At 39.6% G+C, this 25,993-nt stretch overlaps 1 protein-coding gene across 6 annotated transcripts in view; it reads left to right on the top strand.

Moving 5' to 3' along the window:
- The window catches only part of LOC136862924 (UPF0669 protein C6orf120 homolog), a 271,519-nt gene that overhangs the window by 16,795 nt on the left and 228,731 nt on the right, over positions 1-25,993 (top strand). Inside the window, exon 1 of one of the 6 annotated variants that reach the window (XM_067139210.2) lies at positions 2,775-2,823. The exons of the other annotated variants lie outside the window; for them this stretch is intronic. Coding sequence (XP_066995311.2) covers positions 2,790-2,823 — 34 coding nt within the window. The 5' untranslated portion in view covers positions 2,775-2,789. Of the gene's footprint in view, positions 1-2,774; positions 2,824-25,993 lie in introns of those variants that run through there. 6 annotated transcript variants of the gene reach the window in all.

The following is a 25,993-nucleotide window of genomic DNA, read 5'->3' as shown; positions in this document are numbered from 1 at the left end:
AGCATCCGGTTGATTTCCTCCTTTGCCAGTGGTACCCTGCGGGGTGTTTGCCAGATTGGCGTGGTGTCGCCTGTGTTGATGTAATGGTACACCCTGTCCATCTTTCCATAGTCTCCTCCTGTAGCAGTATAGATGTCCTGGAACTCGTGGATTATTTCCTTCAACTCCAAGATGTTCTTCCTGCAGATGCTTCCGGGCATTGGAAATGATCTTCCAGATTTTGTCTGGTCCTTCATCTGCTTCCCGAGTTTGTGAATCTTCGTCATCTACTGGCTGATATGTCATAATGTCTGTCCCGCCAGGTATCCTCTTATCCACGATGTCAAATTCAGTATATTTGTACCGGCATGCAGAGACGAGTGTTCTGGCTAGGTTGATAAGTTGATTCCTTGTGCTGTGGTCAACGAAACAGGTGCCATGAGCATGCTGTCTTCTTGTGCAGGTCCCTCCAGCTGTGTCATCACCACCACCACCTCCTCACTGTTGGCGGGTATCACCTCTTCACTGGTAGGTGTTAATCGTGCTACTCGAGGTCACGTTCCTGGGCATCGCAGCATTATTTCCTGTCTGTTGAGTCTCGACACTTGTCTTCCCAAGTCAACAGTTATCTCGTACGCCCGTAGTGTTTCTAGGTCCAGGATGACCTCATCTGTGATGGCAGCGATGAAGGCCTAGTCTCGTAGGAGTCGTCCCAGTGTCAGGTTGAGTAGCGCCTCCTTCAGGATAGGAATAGTGTTTCTTGATGCTGTTTGCAGCACGTAGGGGTGATTGGGCTCCCTCACTGGCTGTCCCTTGACAGTGTATAGCATGGTGATGGTTAATGCTTTCGTGACCCAGCACAGCCTGTCCCCGGGACACCCGTTGATGATCAAGCTGTTGTCGCTCTGTTCGGCGATCACACTTACCCTTACATGGCAGTTGAACTTTAGGTGGCCATGCTCACCATACTTCCAGCAGGTGATCTTGTGGGGTCTCGGCGATGGCATGCGTCGCTCTCCTGTTGCTGGTTGAGCCTCCGGCGGTGCAGCCTCACTCTTCATGGCTCATATTTTAGGTGACGGTGCAGTGGTTCCCTTCACTGCTTCCATCCTCAGGGCTATTGTGAAGGCCCTTCTGAGGCTATGCTCCCAACTCAGCATCAGCATCTGTTGAATTTCAGCATCGCAGAGTCTACTGATTAATGTATAGGCCGCCTCGTGCTGGATGTAGTCCTGGAGCAGCACACCCAGAGCCTTGTGGGCTAGTTGCCCAAATTCATTTAGTGCCTCATTAGCAGACTGTCTTTTCCTTAGCTGGACTCGGTAGGTGGCGCAAGCTGGTGGTCTTTGCAACGTCCATCCAGCGCTATCACAATCTCTTCATAGGTGAAACTCGGTTGGAGGCTGTGTAATACCTCCGCTGCTTAACCGTGTAGCCCGGCGATCAGGTGTACATCCCTCTCCTCTGAAGTCCAGCTGTTGTGTTCGTAGATGTTGCGACATTCTTATATATTGAAATATAGATATTTCATTCCATATCGATATTGCATTAAATGGGCGATATGCCAATATTATCAAATTAAAATATTAGTATCTCTCGATATCAAATGATACTCTTTTCCAAAAATACAAGAATTTTAAATTTTAAAGTAGTTAAAATTGGAATTGCAGGCGTTCCATGGAATACATACATACATACATACATACATACATCATCATCATTTCTCCTTATCCAGCTCCTGTCGGGTCGGGGTGTTTATGGCACTTCTCTATCTTCCTCTTTCCTTCCACGATCTTGTCCCAGTCTTCTCATGCCGCTCTTCACCGATAAGATAGTCAACACGGAAATGAAAATCATAATCTACGCTCTTCACTGATTCAATCCACCTTGTTCTAGGTCTTCCTCTTTCTCTCTTGCCCTTGCACTTTGCCTCCAGCATCTGTCTTGGACTTCTATTCTCCTCCATTCTCTTTACATGTCCATACCACCTTAATTTATTCTTTTCAATTCTCTCATTTAGCTTTCCTATCCCAAATTCCTAATATCTTCATTTCTCACTCTGTCTTTCCTTGTCTTTCCTATCATACTTCTTAGGAATTTCATCTCACTGGCTTGAATTCTACTCTTTTGCCTGCTAGTCAAAGCCCAAGTCTCAGTTGCATAAGTCAGTATGGGTACATATTACATTTTGTACATTATGTCTTTACTTTTCCTTGGTATTTCTTTGCTCCAAACAAGTTTTCTTACACTTTGGTAGAATGCATTGCTCTGCTGTACCCTCCTGCTAATCTCTATGTCCACCCGAGCATCTTGCATCAATTCACTTCCTAGGTATTTGAAGCTGTCCACAATTTCCAGACTCTGACTTCCAATTTTCACAGTGCCCTTTCCTTGCCTTTTCCCTCTTGACAGCACCATAGTCTTGCTTTTATTTGTACGGGTTGTCATGCCATACTTCTCAATTTTTTCTTTCAGCACATCTAGTTGTTGTTGCACTTCTTTGCTGTTCCTTCCCCAGTTCACATCATCTGCAAATAACAGTATCTTCATCTCTTTATCTCCAACCCCTATGCCTGTCGTAGAGGTGACTAACAGGAGCGACCAAGGGATGATCGAATTAGAACCATGAGACTACTTGTAATTAGTACCATCACGCAGGGAACACCATGGGTCTCTTTTATTTGTGCGTAGTACTACTATGTTAGGTACACAATAGGTTTGTGATTAGTAGCGACAGTGTGTGCTTTCGGCTTTTACAGTACGTGTGATTAGTACCACTATATGAGCGACACCATGGTTCTGCATTGCCTATGATTGGTACCCACTACGTGAGGAACACCACAGGTTAGTACACTTAAGTGATGAACGCCATAGGTCTGTGTTACATGTGCGAATTACATTTCCTGTGAGCAGTATTATATTGTGTGGAATACCGTGAGTCTACGCTACTTTTGATTAGTACCACAACATGACAAATACCATGGTTCTACTTTCCTAGCGATAAGCACCATTATCAGGGGCTGATGACCTGGATTTTGGACCCCTTTAGCCTACAAGCATCATCAATTCAGTACTGTGCTTTAGAAGCAGTCCCTTGGTCAGTAATACTGTTGTTTAACGTTAGTTTCTGGGAATGTGGGGCATTGCTGGTCGGATCCACTGATTGTTTTAAATTCATATCCATTCATTCTTCGTCCTCACGTTTTGAATTCTGGTCAGTGGAGGATTTTGGACTTTTAAATTGCCATTACAAGATATAAGATACGCCGAACATCGCAGCGCTCTCAAATATAATCGTTTCTCAGCTATGAGTGAACATCATAAAGCATCCAGCCACGAATACACTTCAATAGATAAAGACCTCAAGATCTTGCATTACGGGCAAAGAGGCACCTTGCTCAATGTTCTCGAGAGCATCCACATCGATTTAGATCAGTTTATGAACCCCTCTCACAATTTAAATGAAGTCAGCGAGAAAAAGAACATTCTACTTGAAACATTCCATATATTTGTCAGAATTTCCATAACACAAACAAACCCCACCTCCATCTCTCCAACTCACCACCACTCCCCCCTCCTCACACCAGCCCTAGACCACCCCTTCCCTCTCCGCTCCTTCCATCCTAGCAAACACAGTCGAACCAACAATAGACTCGATCACGTGAACGAGACCGTTACTTTGAGAGGCCAGGCCATTTGAGAGGACAACCACCTGCTAAACACCGTAAGTTTAAGCTTTCTTCACACCCATTCTGCCCTTTTTACTTATCACCCCACGTTTCTCACACAACCTCATTTTTCTATTACAGATTAGAGCTTCATTGACGGTTTCTGCTAAATCACTTACAGTTTACTATGCATCTGTCTTCTGCCTAACACAGCTTCTCAACTTTATAACTTTATATCGCGGCCCTTCCGACCCTTTATAATAAGGCAAGACACCAGCCAACATTATGAAACAATAATCAAGAATGGGACCGCTAGATTGAGAAGATTTTGAAAATGCTGTTGTTTCTAAAGCTTTAAATTTCATTGGTGTTTTTTCCTTGTCACAGGCTTTTCGCCTGCACGTCATATTAGGCTTGGTTTCTCAAAAATGTTTGCTCCCGCTCCCCTCCTGACCACTTTAATGTGATGGGTTTCTACAAGGATGATTTTCGACAGTGATTTCAACCTGTTTGTTATTTTTACTAAACAATATTTTGTAAACTATGAGGTCCACAACCTCACCATGTGCTACTATTGTTCATTTCCGTCTGCATCATTTGTTTTTTCATTCCTTTGTTTTCTTAGGTTAACACAGTTTTTAGTTTCAATTATTATTATAAATTAACACCTTTTCACTGAATTTTGTTGCAGTGAGGTTTTTTTTGCTCCACATATTGATGTAAATATTGTATATTTGTACTAATTTTGTTTCCGTCTAGGCTCTCTTTTGTTTGTTTTATCATTTGCTCCTTCATTATGTTTTTTAGCATTTTTTCAACTTATATTATGTAAATTATTTCAAATCTCCCCTCATTTTTCACTGAAGATGGCTCAAACGAGCCGAAACGTTTGAATTTGTTTACTCCGTCTAATGACGGAATATTTATTGTATTGAATAGGAGGATACTCTCATTTTTTCACCTTTGTAAAGTTTTAAATTGCCATTACATAGCATCTCATTTCGTACCATTAGGGGACGATGACCTAGATGTTAGGCTCCTTTAAACAACAATCATCACCGAGCTTGATAGCTGCAGTTGCTTAAGTGCGGCCAGTATCCAGTATTCGGGAGATAGTAGGTTCGAACCCCACTGTCGGCAGCCCTGAAGATGGTTTTCTGTGGTTTCCCATTTTCACACCAGACAAATGCTGGGGCTGTACCTTAATTAAGGCCAAGGCCGCTTCCTTCCCTGTCCTAGCCCTTTCCTGTCCCATCGTCACCATAAGATAAATCTGTGTCGGTGGGACGTAAAGCCAATAGCAAAAAAAAAATAAAACAATCATCGTCTTTATTTACATAGGCCTCCTTTGTTTCCTTTACAATTTCATCCATGACCATAATAAACAAAAGAGGTGACAGCACACTCCCCTGTCTTAGTTCAGTAGTATTCTTAAACCATTCTGTCTTTCCGACTGGGTTCAGTACCTTGCTAATACAGTTGTTGTACATTGCTTGCACCATTCCTAACATTTCTTTTCTCTTTTTAACCATGGGGACACTATCATATGCCTTTTCTATATCTATGAAAGTCATGACCAAATCCTTTCCTTTCCATATTCCCAGTTCTTTTCCATCAGCTGTCTCATGCTAATGATTGGGTCCACTGTAGATCGTCCACTCCTGAAGCCTTATTGTTCCTCTTTTAACTCTCCAATCTTTCTTCTCATTCTTCTTTCTAATTTCCTTTCCAGTATTTTAACTACCTGCGATATATATGTGATTCCGCTGTAGTTACCACAAACTTTCTTGTCCCCTTCCTTAAACACTGGTATTATTATTATTATTATTATTATTATTATTATTATTATTATTATTATTATTATGCCTTATTTCCAGTCTTCAGGTACATATTTGTGTTTCCACGTACACTTTAGTAGTCGGTACAACGGTACAACCATTGCATACCAACAGGTCCAGCAGCCCTTTGCATTTCCACCCTGATTTCATCCATATATGTTGCTTTTCCCATCATCTTTTGTACTGTTAACTCTACCTCCAGCATTGTTATATCATCCTCTGTTGTTAAGTCCTCACATTGTATTGCTTCTCTCTCCCCTGTACAGTTGTTCACATTCAATTGCTTATCAAAGTACCCCTTCCGTCTCCTCTTTATCTCTTCTGGGTATGTTAACAATTCCCCATCTTCCTTTTCCATTGACTTTGTAATGACTCTTTTTGTCCTCTTACTTCTTATAAGTTCATACAGCATCCTTTTACAGCCACTTACATCCACTTCCATGTTTTGTGCAAATTCTTCCCAACTCTTCTTCTTTTTCCTCTTACCACCTGCTTACATCTCAATTTGCTGTTGAGATACTTCCTTTTGCTTTCTTCTGTTTGATCTTGTTTCCATTCTCATCAGGCTGTCTTCTTTTCTTTCACCACTTTCCTCACTTCATCATTCCACCACGGTGTCTCCTTTTCTTTCACTCTTGTAGATGTCCTGCCACAGCACTCTCTGCTGCACTAACAAATGCCTTTTTAAAATTTGCCCACTCCTTTTCTACATTTTCCACTTCAGTAACTGGGATTTGTTGCTTCAGTCTCTCCTGGAAATCTTCCTGTACATTTTTGTCTTTCAATTCCCATATTTTTGGGACCCATAGATTGAGAAACGCTGATGTAAGGTATTATACTCGGTTCCACAAGTTGGAATATTTCGGGGCAGGTAGAGGGCGCCAATTTCCATCACTTCTATCAAAAATAAAACAATGAAACATACTTCACTATATTCTAGGGTGTCTGCCAAACAACTCTTGATTCTTTGATGATGTGTGTTTGAGTCATCAGTCCATAGACTGGTTTGATGCAGCCCTCCATGCCACCCTATCCTGTGCTAACCTTTTCATTTCTACGTAACTATTGCATCCTACATCTGCTCTAATCTGTTTGTCATATTCATACCTTGGTCTACCCCTACCGTTCTTACCACCTACACTTCCTTCAAAAACAAACTGAATAAGTCCTGGGTGTCTTAAGATGTGTCCTATCATTCTATCTCTTCTTCTCGTCAAATTTAGCCAAATCGATCTCCTCTCACCAATTCGATTCAGTATCTCTTCATTCGTGATTCGATCTATCCATCTCACCTTCAGCATTCTTCTGTAACACCACATTTCAAAAGCTTCTATTCTCTTTCTTTCTGAGCTAGTTATCGTCCATGTTTCACTTCCATACAATGCCACGCTCCACACAAAAGTCTTCAAAAACATCTTTCTAATTCCGATATCAATGTTTGAAGTGAGCAAATTTCTTTTCTTAAGAAAGCTCTTCCTTGCTTGTGCTAGTCTGCATTTTATGTCCTCCTTACTTCTGCCATCGTTAGTTACTTTACTACCCAAGTAACAATATTCATCTACTTCCTTTAAGACTTCGTTTCCTAATCTAATATTTCCTACACCACCTGCCTTCGTTCGACTGCACTCCATTACTTTTGTTTTGGACTTATTTATTTTCATCTTGTACTCCTTACCCAAGACTTCATCCATACCATTCAGCAACTTCTCGAGATCTTCTGGAGTCTCAGATAAAATAACAATATCATCAGCAAATCTCAAGGTTTTGATTTCCTCTCCTTGGACTGTGATTCCCTTTCCAAATTTCTCTTTGATTTCCTTTACTGCCTGTTCTATGTAAACATTGAAAAGGAGAGGGGACAAACTGCAGCCTTGCCTCACTCCTTTCTGGATTGCTGCTTCTTTTTCAAAGCCCTCAATTCTTATCACTGCAGACTGATTTTTATACAGGTTGTAGATAATTCTTCGTTCTCAGTATCTGATCCCTATCATCCTCAGAATCATAAATAGCTTGTTCCAATCAACATTATCGAATGCCTTTTCTAGATCTACGAATGCCATGTACGTGGGCTTGTCCTTCTTGATTCGATCCTCTAAGATCAGACGTCAAGTCAGGATTGCTTCACGTGTTCCTACATTTCTCCTGAAGCCAAATTGATCTTCTCCCAACTCAGCTTCAACTTGTTTGTCCATTCTTCTGTAAATAATACGTGTTAAAATTTTGCAGGCATGAGATACTAAACTAATGGTGCGGTAGTTTTCACACCTGTCGGCACCGGCTTTCTTGGGAATAGGTATAACAACATTCTGCCGAAAATCGGATGGGACTTCTCCTGTCTCATACATCTTACACACTAAATGAAATAACCTTACCATGCTGGTTTCTCCTAAGGCAGTCAGTAGTTCAGAGGGAGTATCATCAATTCCAGGTGCCTTGTTCCTATTTAGGTCACTCATAGCTCTGTCAAACTCTGACCTCAAAATTGGGTCTCCCATTTCATCAGCATCAACAGCCTCTTCATGTTCCAGAACCAAATTATCTACATCGTTACCTTGATACAACTGTTGGATATGCTCCTGCCATCTTTCTGCTTTGTCTTCTTTCCCTAGAAGTGGCTTTCCACCTGAGCTCTTAATATTCATGCACCTAGATTTCCTTTCTCCAAAGGTTTCCTTGATTTTCCTGTATGCAGCATCTACCTTTCCCAAGACCATACAGTCTTCGACATCTTTGCACTTCTCCTTCAGCCATTCTTCCTTAGCTACCTTGCACTTTCTATCCACTTCATTCTTTAATCGCCTGTATTCTTTTCTGCCCTCTTCATTTCTAGCATTCTTGTATTTTCGTCGTTCATCAATCAGGTCTAGTATCTCCTGAGTTATCCACTGATTCTTAGTTGATCTTTTCTTCCTTCCTAACATTTCTTCAGCTGCCCTACTGACTTCATTTTTCATGACTATTCACTCTTCCTCTATTGTGTTTCCTTCAGCCTTTTCATTTAGTCCTTGTGCAACATGTTCCTTGAAACAATCTCTCACACCCTTTTCTTTCAACTTGTCTAGATCCCATCTTTTTGCATTCTTTCCTTTTTTCAATTTCTTCAACTTCAGATGGCATTTCATGACCAACAAGTTGTGGTCAGAGTCCACATCTGCTCCTGGGAAAGTTTTGCAATCCAATACCTGGTTTCTGAATCTCTGCCTAATCATAATGAAGTCTATTTGATACCTTCCAGTGTCTCCAGGTCTCGTCCACGTATAAAGCCGCCGTTTGTGGTGTTTGAACCAAGTATTGGCAAGGCCTAAATTATGATCAGTGCAGAATTCAACCAGCCGACTTCCTCTTTCGTTCCTTTGTCCCAATCCGAATTCTCCTACTGTACTACCTTCTCTTCCTTGGCCTACCACTGCATTCCGGTCTCCCATCACAATTAGATTCTCGTCACCTTTTACATATTGAATTAAATCTTCTATCTCCTCATATATTCTTTCGATTTCTTCATCATCCGCTGAACTAGTAGGCATATAGACCTGCACAGTTGTGGTGGGCATTGGTTTGGTGTCTATCTTGACAACAATAATTCTTTCACTATGCTGGTCGTAGTAGCTTATCCGCTGCCCTATTTTCTTATTCATTATTAAACCAACTCCTGCATTTCCCCTGTTTGATTTCGTGTTGATAATTCGGTAGTCGCCTGACCAAAAATCCTGTTCTTCCTGCCAACGTACTTCACTTATACCAACTACATCTAACTTTAGCCTATCCATCTCCCTTTTCAGATTCTCTAACCTACCACAACGATTCAAACTTCTAACATTCCACGCTCCGACTCGTAGAATGTCAGTATCCATCTTCCTGATGATCGCCCCCTCTCGTGTAGTCCCCACCCGGAGATCCGAATGGGAGACTAGTTTACCTCCGGAATATTTTACCCGAGAGGAAGCCATCATCAGTACATCATTCATACAGAGAGAGCTGCATGTCCTCGGGAGGTAGTTACGTCTGTAGTTTCCCGTTGCTTTCAGCCGTGTAGCAGTATCAACACAGCTAAGCCATGTTGAGTATTATTACAAGGCCGTATCAGTCAATCATCTAGACTGCCGCCCTTGCAACTACCGAAAGGCTGCTACCCCCCTTTCGATGAACCATTCGTTAGTCTGGTCTCTCAACAGATACCCATCCGATATGGTTGCACCTGCGGCTCGGCTATCTGCATCATGGGACACGCAAGCCTCCCCACCGCGGCAAGGTCACATGGTTCGCAGAGGAGGTCTTTGATGATAAATGTATGTTAATACACCAAAGCTAGTGAGGAAGTAAAAATGATATCCTTAGAGGAATCATTTCAAGGAACTATGTCTGTCCCATGTAAGGAAGTGTGGAGACATGATAGCCAAGTGGCTTTTTCATTAGCATCTCACCTTAGTAACCATCATTCAAATCCCAGCCAGTGCACATAGAATTTTTGAAATATAAAGTCTTATAATACCAATATAATGGTCCGTTATTGGACATTATAAATTTTCCAGCTAACTCATTCTTGGTTGCCTGCGTTTCGCCCTCGTATGCAAAGTTAGGCTCATCAGTTGGGACTTAGCACACCACCCAAGACGCAAGGCTAATGCATACCATGGAGGCCACTGCATAGGCTACTTGAAGCTACCAGCAGTGCCAATGCACTATGAGAGCTACGTCTCATTTCCAAAAAATTGATGCCTGCCTGGCCATCAGATAATACAGATGCTGATTCCCATAGGGAATTTAAAATATTTGTCCCGAATGAGTAAAATTTATAATACCAATATAATGGTCCGTTATTGGACATTATAAATTTTCCAGCTAACTCATTCTTGGTTGCCTGCGTTTCGCCCTCGTATGCAAAGTTAGGCTCATCAGTTGGGACTTAGCACACCACCCAAGACGCAAGGCTAATGCATACCATGGAGGCCACTGCATAGGCTACTTGAAGCTACCAGCAGTGCCAATGCACTATGAGAGCCTTGCGTCTTGGGTGGTGTGCTAAGTCCCAACTGATGAGCCTAACTTTGCATACGAGGGCGAAACGCAGGCAACCAAGAATGAGTTAGCTGGAAAATTTATAATGTCCAATAACGGACCATTATATTGGTATTATAAATTTTACTCATTCGGGACAAATATTTTAAATTCCCTATGGGAATCAGCATCTGTATTATCTGATGGCCAGGCAGGCATCAATTTTTTGGAAATGAGACGTAGCTCTCATAGTGCATTGGCACTGCTGGTAGCTTCAAGTAGCCTATGCAGTGGCCTCCATGGTATGCATTAGCCTTGCGTCTTGGGTGGTGTGCTAAGTCCCAACTGATGAGCCTAACTTTGCATACGAGGGCGAAACGCAGGCAACCAAGAATGAGTTAGCTGGAAAATTTATAATGTCCAATAACGGACCATTATATTGGTATTATAAATTTTACTCATTCGGGACAAATATTTTAAATTCCCTATGGGAATCAGCATCTGTATTATATATAAAGTCTTGTCATAGTGGTTCGGATTCCACGTGAAACTGGAGGTCTGTCGGTATGACCACAATATCAGGAATTGTATAAAACTTACCTTGCTTGTTTGCTAGAATTGTTATCACCATTTTCTAGAATACCGTAGTCATACTGTAATCTTTAATTAGTACTGATTTCAAGGGACTTTCACAGTATGTGAGAGAGACGGGAAATTTGATGCTACAATTTGAGATCAAGCTGTGTACAAATGTATTTACATAATTTTGCAGACAGTATGATATCTTGAAAGCTACCAGTTTACTATAATAATAATAATAATAATAATAATAATAATAATAATAATGTTGTGTTCCAAAATTAAAATAAGCAGTTTCGTAATAAGTTTTACTGTACGTAATCTGGAGGATACTTTGTTTAAACCAAGAATAACAGTTCTTCCTCAATTAACCACTACTAGCACCGAAAACAAGCGAGTAAATTCCCTTATTTGACTATACTGAGCATAGGGCTGAAACCAGGTTTCATCATCTCATTAATTGCTGAGCTATACGGTTTGAATTTCTCCATCTGTAACCCACTTTCAATCATCCTCTTTCACAAATCTCCTCCGTATTGTCTTCGGTCGAAGTAAATACCCTTTTCACTAATTATCATCGAAATTCATAAAACACTACATAAATGGCAAAAACTCTTTAAAAATGCTTTAATATTTATTGAGCTATCATCTCTACATTTGTCATTATTGGATGGCTATACTCCAAGAATCAATAAATTTCCAGACTGATCTCATAGATAGTTTGTGTACCTTAGGCATTATTGGCCCTGATCGCCTTCGAAGTAGTTCCCTTTTGAGGCTAGACTTCAATTCAAACAGCTCTGCCACAGTCAGCAGCATTCCAGGAAGTGATTTTCTTGCAGAATTTTCAAAATGGATTGCAATTCAGTTTGAATTTTCTTCACAATCTGAAATCTTTGCCCCTTCAGCTGCATTTTCAGTTTTGGAAGTAGAAAGAGTCGTAGGGTGCAAGGTCAGACATATAGCGAGGATGTTGCATGAAGGTAATGTTGTTCTTGGTCAAACCAGTGTAGTCAGAAGAGCAGTATGACCAGGTGCACTGTAAGGTGAATGAGTCATGTTGTTTCGCCACTGAACAGCTTACTTCCTCCTCACATCCTCCCGTTCATAACTTTGACGTAGAAAAGTGCCCGAACTGTTTGACTGGGTGTAGCAAAGTTCTTGTGAACAATTCCTTCCTGATCTAAAAAGAACAGTCTACGTGTTTTTGGTGTTGCTTTTGACTTGCCTTGCTTTCTTTGATGGAGATGACCCTAGACTTTTCCACTTACTGGAATGTCGTGTGGTTTTCGGGTTGCTGGTATAAACCCAGGTTTCATCACCCAAAATGACATTGGAAGGAAAAGTGGTGTCACTAGCAGATTGTTCTTCAAGTTGCAAGCAAACATCCCGTCTTTTTTGCTTTTGGTTGTCTCTCAGGAGTCTGGGGCACGAACTTTGATAATCGTAAGTAAATCTTAAGTTAGAATTTTGTAGCAGGTTCCATGAGTGATTCCCACTTTTTCACTGACTTCACCAGTGGTTCGACAACTGTCTTCTTGGATTGTCTTGATGCACTTTTGTAATCATTTCTGATGTTGAAGTGGACACATGGCAGCCAGGGCGCACATCATCATCAATCTATGTTGTGCCCCCTTTAAAGCAGGAAAGCCACTCATATGTTTGAGAGCATCCTGATAGCCTGCTCCTTGAAAGTCTTCAGCATTTCACAACATTCTGAAGCTGTTTTGCCTAGCCTGAAGCAGAATTTGATGCAAACATACTTCAAAAAAACAAACTGTTAGCAGACGAGAAGGATCCGTACACCTGGTGAGGCATGGGGCAAAGCAGTATACACCAGCCAAACCTCCATTTCACTGTTTCCAGAGTGCACATAAGAACAAACAGAAACGTAGCATCAATCTTGATGCCCATAACAAGCTGGTTTTCAACAGATTGACTCATCAGAGCAAGGGGGGGTACTGCTTTTGGCAGGTAACTATGCTCCATACGAGCACTGGAAGCACAGCCTGGTAATTAAATGTCTCAAGTGGTATGTAGGCCGAAGCATCACCATAATGTGCGTGGTGTTACTTCTCGTTAACTTTTATTATTGCAAAGAGAGAGAGACAGTGCGTACGTGCATGCATGCAGGTGCATACAGAGTTAATCAGCTAAATTGTCCATCTCAAATAACTCTTGAATGGTTTAAGAAATTGATATTATATTTTCACTTTCAGTATTGGTACCAAAGGGCTTATAATCAGACTTAGTGTATATTTTCATGGTGTCAGCATCTTCTGGGATAATGGTACTAACTTTGATTTCTTAAATAGAACTACACAGTTTTCTACACATAGCCTTAAACCTATAAGCATTACAAATTCAGGTCCATGATTATTTTGAAAAATGGATCAGTACTTCTTGAGAAAATGTGGTTGGGGCCAATGACATAGATGTTAGGCCCCTTTAAACAACAAGTATCATCATCAAACATGCTTAATTTGGCTGCTGGGGACTGCCCTGTTCGATTCGATTCGTGCTACATACGAAACATGAGCTAGTTGTTGACAAACAGTTACTTCTTCTTCAACTGATAGGTATTCCCTTTACTATGCTCATAAATACACTATGATAAATCGTATGATTTAACACCTTTAGTATCACCATTGGTAACATTTAAATGATAAACAGATGTGCGATGGGTTGTATGAGACAATATTATTATCCTAACGTGACATTAAACCACACAGGACTGAAAGAGCTACCTGCGCGATGTGGGCTGCTTAGCTTGCATTCAGGTAGGTTTGAACCCCACCAACGGCAGTCCTGATGATGGTTCTCCTTGGTTTGCCATTTTCATTTAAATTAAAGTCATGACCACTGCCTTCCCGGTCCTAGCCCTATCCTAATCCATCGTCGCCAAAAACCCACCTGAGTTAGTGCTAATACCAGGAAAAGAAAAATCATTCATAATTGACATCAGAAAGTACATCTGCCTGTTAAACTGGGTCTAATTATCATACGTGACATGATTGCAACAAACAAGTTGTGGCAAAAGTGGCAGAAAAAGGTGAAACATGAATAAATCAAAAGAAAAAAAAAAGAAGACCTAGTTTGAATGTTTTATAGTAATGGAGGTAGTGGAAGTGAGTATTATTTGAAGATATACGCTGAGTACAACTGGACAGTCACCCTTCCTTAAGTCTTACCAGAAAGGAAAGAAGTGGTTTGTTTCTTTGAAAACTGGACAAAAGAAAGAGAATGACCATGAAGGCTGTGAAAATAAGACTCCCTACGCTGTGCACTCCTAATACTGTCAGGATCAGAAAAAGAACAAGGATCGTCTAAGGGAAGTAGTTTAGGAAAGGAAACCCATAACATATCTGCTTTACTTGTTACCTACGTTGATATTGAAGGTGTTAAATCATACATTTTACCCCCGGTGGGTAGGGGACGCAGACGAAGAATCCACCCACGGTATCTCCTGGTTGTCATAAGTACCGGGCGAGTTGGCTGTACGGTTAGGGGCGCGCAGCTGTGAGCTTGCATCCGGGATATAGTGGGTTCGAATCCCACTGTCGGCAGCCCTGAAGGTGGTTTTCCGTGGTTTCCCATTTTCACACCAGGCAAATGCTGGGGGCTATACCTTAATTAAGGCCACAGCCACTTCCTACCAACTCCTAGACCTTTCCTATCCCATTGTCGCCATAGACCTATCTGTGTCGGTGCGACGTAAAGCCTCTATCCTGTCGTAAGAGGCAACTAAAAGGGGCCCCAGGGGCTCCCAACTTGGGACCGTGGGTTGGCGACCACGGGGCCCTTAGCTGGATCCTGGCATTGTTTCCATTTACTTGTGCCATGCTCCTCACTTTCATATATCCTGTCCGACCTACCTTGGTCAACTCTTGTTCTTTTCCAACCCCGACGGTATTAGAGCATTCGAGACCTAGGGAGTCTTAAATTTTTATGCCCTTCATGGCCTTGCCTTTCTTCGTTCGTTACTTCATTTCTCAAAGTGACGGATCCCCTGCCTGTCGTAAGAGGCGACTAAAAGGGGTGACCAAGGAATGATATTTTAGAACCATGAAACTACTTGTGATTAGTACCATCACGCAGGGAGCACCATGGGTCGCCTTTACTTGCGAGTAGTATCACTATGTTAGTTACCCAATAGGTTTGTGATTAGTAGCAACAGAAGGGGAGTCTGTATGGGTTTTCCAGTACCCGTGATTAGTACCATTGTGAGAAACACCACGGGTCTGGGTGTTGCCTGTGTTTAGTACCACTATATCAGCGACACTGTTGGTCTACGTTGCCTGTGATGTGATAGTACATATATCACACCCCCGAATTATATGTAGAAGTTAGAGATATTATTGTCAGTATTCGATTTATTATTATTATTATTATTATTATTATTATTATCATTATTATTATCAGTATTTCATTTGTATATTTTGCCATTTATATTGGTAAGCTGGAAGATATCCACATATGTAGGTATGAGTAATTTGTTTTGCACGAGTGGGAAAACATTGCTTTAATAACTCTGGTAATTTGAATGAGTCATCTGGCTACCCCAGTGTGTGTTGTGATGTACTTGTGTCAGGAAATTCCATTAGTCATGTATATATCCCAGCCTGATGAGATGAGCTTGTTGTTGTACCAGGGAAATTTGATGATTCATGTAAAACTCCCCAGAGTTTGTTATTGTCTTGGGAGGAAGAAGTAGTTCAGGGCTTGGGCTTGAGAAGAGGACCACCCATGATTGGCTGGCAAGCACCAATCCAGACGTATCATCTGAGAGGAGGGGGATGTTGATGTCTATAAAGGTTGATCATACGGCGGCAACCTGGAACATTGTAAGGGTGATTGTAAAGGAACGAGAAGGAAGATAACTACAACTGACGCACTGTACGGGAAGGAAGTGGTGCTGATACACGGTACTGGAGTGGCACGGCTGCAATGGACTGGACTTCAAACGTCCGTGGAGCGTAGTCTTGTTATGTTCGTGGGAAGTGGCTGATTATGGAGAGTGCTTGCGCATTAAGTATTGTAGCACTTGTGGCGGCCTAGCATTATATGTTGGTGAAAGCTATCTCAGACTTTCCATAAATTTATATGTTGAGGATCGACAGACGTGTGTATATATCTTTACAACAAGTGTTAAAATATGTGAACACAGTAGTACAAGGTACAGTATCTGTGTGATGTGATAACTGCCGATTATGAGAATCGGTAAGTCGAATTGATATAGAGACAGTGAAGGGTATTTATCTTCATACATGTACATTGTTCATCGGACTATCTACAAATGGTACCTTAGTTCTCGCTTTCGTTTTCCCACGATTTTCATTATTATTGTTGTTGTTGTTGTTGTTGTTGTAAATATGGAGTCTTCCAGCAATATTTTATGTGTGTATTATATGTATAATGTTGTATGTTGATGAGGTACTCATGCACGGAATTTGTTAAGAATATAGTTAGCTATTTTAGAATCAGTGTTATTGATGAACCTAGGTGCAGTTCCTACCTAATTAGTCGTTTTCAGGAGGTTAGGTAAGGCCTGCAGCAGATGTACCAGTACGCAGCATTATGTACACGCCCTGGGATATACAGTTTATCATGCTCTTATCTAAATTCGAGGGATCCATTCTGGTGAACTCTGGCGCCCATACTACGGACATTTCGGTTAATTATGCTTATTAATTTTATTAAGTATTTGAGTAATTTTATTTATATATTTTTATTCATGATTTTATTTATTAGTATTTATCAACTAGTTACAGTGATTAGTACCCACTACATAAGGAACACCACGGGAATATTGGTGCCTGTGATTAGTACACCTAGGTGAGGAACACCATGGGTTTGCATTGCCTATGAGTGGTGCCATTATGTGAGAAACACCATAGATCTGTGCCAAGTACAATACTTGTGAGTAGTACCATCATGTGTGGAACACCGTGAGTGTACGCTACTTTTGCTTAGTACCGCAACATTACAAATACCATGGTTCTACTTTACTAGCGATAAGTACCATTATGAGGGGCTGTTGATCTGTATTTTGGACCCATTTAGACAACAAGCATCCTCGATACGGGATTATGCTTTAGAAGCTGTCCCTTGGTCAGTAGTACTATTGTTTATGATAGTTTCTGCATCGGATCCACTGATTGTCTTAAATTCATATCCACCCATTCCTTCTTCATCCTCACTGTTTTTTTATTCTGGTCAGTGGATGATTTTGAACTTTTGAATTCTCGTTACATTTTATCTCATTTCGTACCATTAGGGGCTGATGACCTAGATGTTAGGCCCTTTTAAACAACAAGCATCATCATCATCATCAAATCATACATTTTATCGTAGTGTATTTGTGAGCACATTAGAGAGAATCTCTCTCTCTCTCTCTCTCTCTCTCTCTCTCTCTCTCAGAAAAAGGTGTAGCAACTCTGTATGTCAGCAGCTAGCTCATGTTTCATATGTAGCGTGAATCGAAAAGGACAGTCGTTAACTGTCAGATGAAGTACATTTGAATACATTACATTTTCTCAAGAAGTACTTGTCTGTTTTACAAACTAATCCTGGTGCTGGATTTGTGATATTAGCAGGTTTAAGTCTGTGTGTAGAAGACAGTGTAGTTCTAATTGATTCCATGAAAATGTACTGTAAATCCCAGTATGAGACCCTTAGTACCATTACTGAAAGTGAAAACAGAATGTCAATATCTTGAACGGTTCAAGAGTTATTTGAGGTGGACAACATAGCTGAATAACCCATTATATGTGGATCCAAACTAATTTAAACCAGCTAATTTAAATAGTTTTGGAAACTGGCCTTTTGGTAATTGTTACGGAGTTTTTCCGTGGTAGGTAGAGGTGAAAGAAGGTGCGGGTGTGAATAGGTCTCCAGCTACGAAAGCAAAATTAATTTAAAATTTAACAAGGTTATATTTTCTTTTCAAAAACAAGAAATAACAAGCATGGCAGGTACAAAGTAGCAAGTCAAAAAGGGTAGTTACAATATTTACAGGAATTGGGCTTCGCGCCCTGATTTTACACAGCTTGGGCAATCAGCTCAGTTTTACCCCAAACACGAGTTTTAACAGAGGGGCAGAAAACCCCATTCATACCTAGGAGCCCTTGCTCCAAATTACACAGAAAAGCCTCCACGAGGCATACAACACTTAATTTTCAAAAGAGCCACTCGCTCTCAAAATTTAAGCCTCTCCCAGGCCACACCAAACTCCACCTTCAAGTTGTCCTCACTGGACATAGACACAGGGGTACAATACCCAACCTACTGAGGTCTATTAAATGAAAAGGGGCAATTACATGACCTCTAAAATAACAATTTGAGAGGAGGCAATCTGCACTCCTAATACACTTGTTTCTTAAAAAACCTAATCTGGCTCTAGGCCACTAATGCAAGGGCTAATCCCATACTACCGAGGTGACTTTAGAAAAGAGCAATTTGTTTTACATTAACGAAGAATAGGTTGAGAAAATAAGTTCACCTCAAAACAATGTGAGTGGGAGCTCGAGAGGGTTAGCACTCTCTATCCCAGAAGGTAGCTTAAAAGAGAATAGAAGAAAGATCGTTACATTTTAGGAAAAGGTTACATGGTGGAACGCTTCGCACCCGCCCCGAGAGTTAAACTGCTGAGCTAGCAAAGAAAGAATTTATTAATCGGCCATTACCTTATTGTTGACCGCAGCCGAAGAAAGAGGCGCTTCCCGCCTCCTGCTATGTACTTAATACACTGAAAGATGGAACAGAAGTGGCCCGGAGACCCTAAAATCAGCAGTTTAAATCCTCTCGCGGAAGTTTCTAGGCGTTAGGGGAATGAAAACACCCGCCCACAATTACTTTATTGGCTAGGGTACAGAAACATATCCAAGATGGGGGAAGATACATCGGATTGGTCGGAAATTACTAAAAGAAATTCGGGATTGGATAAATCTAAAACAAGGGGGAAAAGAGGGGTATACAGCCAACTTAAACAATAACAGAAAGAAATTTAGCAAGAAACAAACATTTAAAATAAAAATTTCTCCAACAAAATAGTTCCTTGACTCCGCACTAGGGTGCACTATTGTTGATCTTCAGTAGTGTCCTCTAGAAGAGAAAGTTCACACTTCTTACTTCAAGCGAAACAAAAACACATCAAAAATGACACAGTTCAAAAACTCAAAATTTTCCACGTGGTGACATCTTCTGAGAAGGTAAAGAATTAATAGCGTAGATAAAGTTCAGACTTCCTCCAGCAGAGGAGTTTCAACTGGCGCACATTTTAAATTAGCGGAGTGGAGGTGTACCTCCCGGTACAGTAATATTTCATAAAACTATACCAGACTTGAAATTTAAATGACCATCTCACAGTCGCATCTTACATTAATGAACTTGCAGTATATAAATTGTTTATTGTCCTGGAGGAAGCATTGGGCATGAGAGAGGTACTGAAATCTGTGTGCAACAATTCTTAATTCACAAAATTCTCTGAATTTCTTGAAAAGTGTAGCCAAAATTTCTGCATTTGTCTTTCATTTTTTGGAGATTGTCTGTTCCCTGTACTGAATTAGAGGCAAAACATATGCAATATCTCTTTTCATTTTTCAATATTACAATAAGTATATGAACATAAAGGATGTAAATAATGCAAGAAAATGGGCAAAATACCTTTAATGTGAAGCTATATTTATGTTTTATTAAAATCTGCCAGGTCACATCAAAATGACAACTGAGAAAATCAACTTTGGGTCATTGAACTTGGGAACTGTATAATCTTTTGTTTTCAAGAAATCTTTATTTTCTATAACATTTTAAAAATGCTGTGCAATATCTTCCCTATGCAGATGCAACAAACTTTTGTGAAATATTGAGTATTCCTCTACTCTGCATGAAAATTACTAAGGAATGATTTGAACTATTCAGCTCCTTATGAAGTTCATTGATTTTATCTCAAATGCAATTGTGTCCTTCATGATAACACACTTGGCACAAAGATTCTCCTAGTGTACAAGGCAGAGGTAGAGTAGTTTACACACATACTGTTGGACGATGAAAAAAATGCATATGCCCCGTAAGGCAGAGGGTGAAGGAGTTTACACCAGCTAAGCCAGTGACATAATCGTTACCATAGCAACCCCACTACTATGCAGGCAAGTTACATTTACTTACAACTTATTTTGGTTGCAACTTAGCCATCTCTGTGTTCATTGTCATTGCGTTGTTCTGAATTCGTTCATGGTCCCTTCCCTAATATTTGCTATTTATCCATTGTTCTTTCTCCTTATTTCCAGTGTTATTTCTGTGTAACTGTTTTGTAAAGACACTGTAATGTCTGTATATGCAAGAAACGAAAGACGAGTCATAGTGAATTTAGAGAAGTTCTCAGAAATGTTATAATCCAGTATGGTGAGCAAGCTAGGTATGGAAGATGTAAGTACTCGGTAAAAGAGAGTAATATGAGGGCTGATAATTACAGTGGTGTATCTGTTCAAATGATCTCAACCATCTGGAAGGAAGGACTTTCTGCTAGTGTGTCTTTATTGAGTACTCCTGGTAAATAGAGGCCTAGAACCGAGGAACACAAGTTTTGTTGTGATGACTTTGATAAAAGTTAGGTGTAAGGCTTATCTTTAAAGATAAGAGGCAACTTGATGTCTTTGGAGTGTACAGACTGGGAAAAGGTAGCACTGACGCCGATTCAGAATTATTCGATAAGATAATGTGTTATGTGGGGGAACGATATGGACAGGAACGTGATTGTAACGGGTGATCTCAATTTACCAAATGTCAATTTTGAAGGTAATGCGAACGACAGGAAGCATGACCAACAAATGGCAAATAAGTTAATATGGGAAGGGCAGCTGATTCTGAAAGTGATGGAACCAAATAAAAGCAAGAATATTCTGGATGAAGTGCTGGTAAAACCAGCAAAGCTCTATAGAGAAACTGAAGTAATAGATGGTATTAGTGATCACAAAGCTGTTTTTGTCGTAGTTAAAAGTAAATGTCATAGAAAGGAAGGTATTAAAATTAGAACTATTAGGCAGGACCATATGGCTGATAACAGTCGTGAGGGAGTTTTTAGAAAGTAACTATGAGGTGGAAAACAGTAAATAAAAATGTAAACAGACTCTGGGATGGGTTTAAATCAATTGTTGTGGAATGTGAAAACAGGTTTGTACCTTTAAAGGTGGTAAGGAATGGTAAGACACACTGTATTATAAAAGAGAAGTAAAGAGACTGAGAAGGAAATGCAGGTTGGAAAGAAATAGTCAGAAATGGCTGTGGTAGTAAGGAGAAATTGAAGGAACTTACTAGGAAATTGAATCTAGCAAAGAAGTCAGCTGAGGATAACATGATGGCAAGCATATTGGCAATCATACAAATTTTAGTGAAAAATGGAAGAGTATGTATAGGTACTTTAAGGCAGAAACAGGTTCCAAGAAGGACATTCCCGGAATTATTAATGATCAAGGGGAGTGTGTGTGCAAGGATCTTCAAAAGGCAGAAGTATTCAGTCAGCAGTATATAAAGATTTTTGGTTACAAGGATAATGTCCGGATAGAGGAGGTGACTAACACTAAAGAAGTATTAAAATGTACCTATCATAACAATGACATTTACAGTAAGGTACAAAAGTAGGAAACTAGAAAAGCAGCTGGAATTGATAAGGTTTTGGGGGATATACTAAAGACAATGGGTTGAAGTACTAATAATAATAATAATAATAATAATGATGATGATGATGATGATGATGATGATGATGATGTTTGCTTTACGTCCCACTAACTACTTTTTAAGGTCTTCGGAGATGCTGGTTGAAAGTACTTATTTGATTATTGCTTGCATGAAGGAACTATGACAAATGAATGGAGAGTTGCTATAGTAGCCCCTGTGTATAAAGGAAAGGGTGATAGACATAAAGCTGAAAATTACAAGCCAGTCAGTTTGACTTGCATTGCATATAAGCTTTGTGAAAGCATTATTCTGATTATACTAGACATGTTTGCAAAATTAATAACTGGTTTGATAGAAGGCAGTTTGGGTTTAGGAAATGTTATTCTACTGAAGCTCAACTTGTAGGATTCCAGAAAGATATAGCAGATATCCTGGATTCTGGAGATCAAGTGGACTGTATCGCGATTGACCTATCTAAGGCATTTGATAGGGTAGATCATGGGAGACTACTGACAAAAATGAGTGCAATTGGACTAGACAGAAGAGTGACTAAAGGGTGGCTATATTTCTAGAAAATAGAACTCAGAGAATTAGAGTAGGCAAAGCTTTATCTGACCCTGTAATAATTAGAGGGGAATTCCTCAAGGTAGTATTATTGGACCTTCATGTTTTCTTCTGTATATGAAGGATATGAATGTATGTTGGGTATTCAGCCCAAAGGCTGGTCTGATCCTAAACAGTTCCACCAAAGGCTATCATAAACAGCATAGGCGTCACTGAAGAGGCATCGGAGATAAGGCTTTTTGCAGATGATGTTATTCTGTACAGAGTAATAAATAAGTTAAAAGATTGTGTGCAACTGCAAAATGACTTTGATAATGTTGTGAGATGGACAGTAGGCAATGATACGATGATAAATGGGGTTAAAAGTTAAGTTGTGAGTTTCACAAATAGGAAAAGTCTTCTCAGTTTTAATTACTGCATTGATTGGGTGAAAGTTCCTTATGGGGATCATTGTAAGTACCTAGGTGTTAATTTTAGAAAATACTTTCATTGGGGTAATCACATAAATATGGTTGTCATACGAGATGTCTTAAACAACTTCTGTTCAGTGTACAGAATTGTTTCCACAGCACTTCAGCTGCTGACTGCAGTGAAGAGAAAATTAACTTTCCATGGCTGGTGCTCACTTAACTTTATTGCATGATATGTGGTTCATATGGGAACAGGAAAATACTGATTGTCTCTCCAAATATTGTTTATTTGTGAGGTAGCTGTCTAAGATGCATGAGAGATTGCCATTCTCAGAACATAAATATCATTTATATCAAATCTTGGGTAGACAGTACCCTTACATTTAATAACTTTTGGTAGAGTGAGAATACATGTAATTAATCTCATAATAGAACCGTATTGAGGACAATATATTAAAATTATAAAATCCTTTTATTAACAACCACCTACTCAATACAATACATTACTCATTGAATTATAAAATAATCATGAGGTGTCTTAAATAATGGAACATGTTTCGTTCGACATAGCGAACATCATCAGCCTTAATTTACAAAGATTAGGTCAGGGCCCTGAGCTGAAATGATAAAAATTGTTAAAAGAGTGACAATGCCATAATAAAAAGTAAAATGACAACATTAGACTTGAAATTGTAACAATATGTACAGATTAACAGCAAGTATTTGTAGTGGAATACATTGAACGATGGTAGTCTGTAAAGTTAAAACAATCATGAGGTTGTTAACGTAAAAAAATATATAGATATAGTGGATCTTAAAATATATGTCAATGCGTGAAGCGTGGATTAATTATGGACGATGGAGTTCTTAAATTGAGCAAAAACAAAAGTTGAAATAGAGTTTATTGAATAGTACGAGTCAAACTGAGCCAGTTAAAAGGCGCATGGCGACGAAACTAAGGTTGAAATGACGTGAACTCCAGTAGTTAGGAATTCTGTAGGAGAGCCAAACACAATGCCAGAAGGAAATACAAGTTGAACTAGTCCGTATTTACACGCTAGCAGTAAAATTAATCGTATACAATGTAGGACACCAATGTGGACTCGTTAAAGAGTAACTATAATCTTGAAAGTAGGGAGAGTTCCAGCAAACCAGAGATGGATAGAGCAGATTATGGCACAATTGGAGTTAGAAATCTGGAATGAAAGAAAAGGGAGGAAAAATAAAGTTATGTTATAACGGAAAAGGAAAAAAAAAAAAAAAAAAATGAAGGAGGCTTTCCCTTGGGACTAGTGTGAGGTGTTCGCTAACGTTGGCTGCGTGAAGCAAACTGGCAAGTAACCTTATTGCTGCTTCTAGTGTTGTATGTATGTATACGTAGAGGCGGGGAGTGAGTCATGTGAGGAGGAAGGGTGACCGATTCCTTGGGCGGGTCGGGTATTCGTGGAGGGGGTGTCGCATGAGAGGGCAGTAGAATAGTAGTTGTTGTATTATTAACAGTTGTATAATTAAAGATTCTCGTAAAGTTATTGTTATTTATATTGAAAAGAGAGAGTAGTTATGGAATTTTCTCGATTATTGGACTTTTAATTTCTGAAGTATCATTTAAATTTTTATGTCTGTTAAAATGCTGGTCTAGGAATATGTAAATGTTCTCAAACTCTGTCATAAGTTTACTTTTATTGATGTATTTCAAGATTTGAAGGTCTTTTTCAATTGTAGTAAAACTGTGGCCAGTCTCTTCCATATGGGTGCTCATGGCGGAATACTTTTTATGTTTCGAAGCGTTGTAGTGTTCAAGGTATCTGGTCAAAAAGCTACGTCCAGTCTGTCCGATATAGGAGAATCGACAATGGGTGCATTTAAGCCTATAGATACCAGAGTTCGAGAATTTATTGTGATTAATGTTAACTATATTTGAATTGAAGAATATATTACGGTTCGTATATCGGGTTCTATAAGCGATATTAATATCGTATTTCTTTAGAGGGTTAGTAACTTGAAATGGGCCTGGATTCGTGTAGGTGAAGGGAGCATATTTCATTTTTTTAGGCTTGTCCGGAATCAATTTCGTTGCGGTTTTTAATTTTATCTTGTTAATGATTTTATTAATCATTAAGGGGTTATAGCCGTTAATTCTGGCCAAATCCTTAATATAGTTTAGTTCTTTTTTGCGATTTTCAGTTGTCAGCGGGATTTTTAATGCTCTATAGACAAGACTAAAAAATGCAGCCTGTTTATGAGATTGCGGATGTAAGGAATCGTTTCTTATAGTGATGGGGGCACAAGAAGGCTTTCTAAATATTTGAAAATATTTAGAATTTGTACTTAATAATAACTATTTCACCTTCAGTAATAGAATATATCATCAAAAGGGCCTAGCAATGGGTGACCCGATCTCGGGCATTCTAGCTAATATCTTTATGGATGATTTGGAAAATAACAAAATAATCAATAATATTAATGGTCTTCAATTATGGTTAAGGTATGTTGATGACACTTTTGCCATTATAGATACACAGAAAAACGATAGTCACAGTGTGCTAACATCCCTTAATGAGCTTGACAATGATGTCAAATTCACTAAGGAAGACGAGATCAATGGTTCTCTCAACTTTTTGGATTTAAACGTTTCAAGACAGAATAATAAGTTCATTTTTTCAAATATTTAGAAAGCCTTCTTGTGCCCCCATCACTATAAGAAACGATTCCTTACATCCGCAATCTCATAAACAGGCTGCATTTTTTAGTCTTGTCTATAAAGCATTAAAAATCCCGCTGACAACAGAAAATCGCAAAAAAGAACTAAACTATATTAAGGATTTGGCCAGAATTAACGGCTATATCCCCTTAATGATTAATAAAATCATTAACAAGATAAAATTAAAAACCGCAACGAAATTGATTCCGGACAAGCCTAAAAAAATGAAATATGCTCCCTTCACCTACACGAATCCAGGCCTATTTCAAGGTACTAACCCTCTAAAGAAATGCGATATTAATATCGCTTATAGAACCCGATATACGAACCGTAATATACTCTTCAATTCAAATATAGTTAACATTAATCACAATAAATTCTCGAACTCTGGTATCTATAGGCTTAAATGCACCCATTGTCGATTCTCCTATATCGGACAGACTGGATGTAGCTTTTTGACCAGATACCTTGAACACTACAACGCTTCGAAACATAAAAAGTATTCCGCCATGAGCACCCATATGGAAGAGACTGGCCACAGTTTTACTACAATTGAAAAAGACCTTCAAATCTTGAAATACGTCA

This window comes from Anabrus simplex, chromosome 2 (assembly GCF_040414725.1).
Source record: "Anabrus simplex isolate iqAnaSimp1 chromosome 2, ASM4041472v1, whole genome shotgun sequence".
Taxonomy (NCBI): domain Eukaryota; kingdom Metazoa; phylum Arthropoda; class Insecta; order Orthoptera; family Tettigoniidae; genus Anabrus; species Anabrus simplex.
Note: the sequence above shows the minus strand (reverse complement) of the source record. Positions and strands in the feature narration are given on the sequence as shown.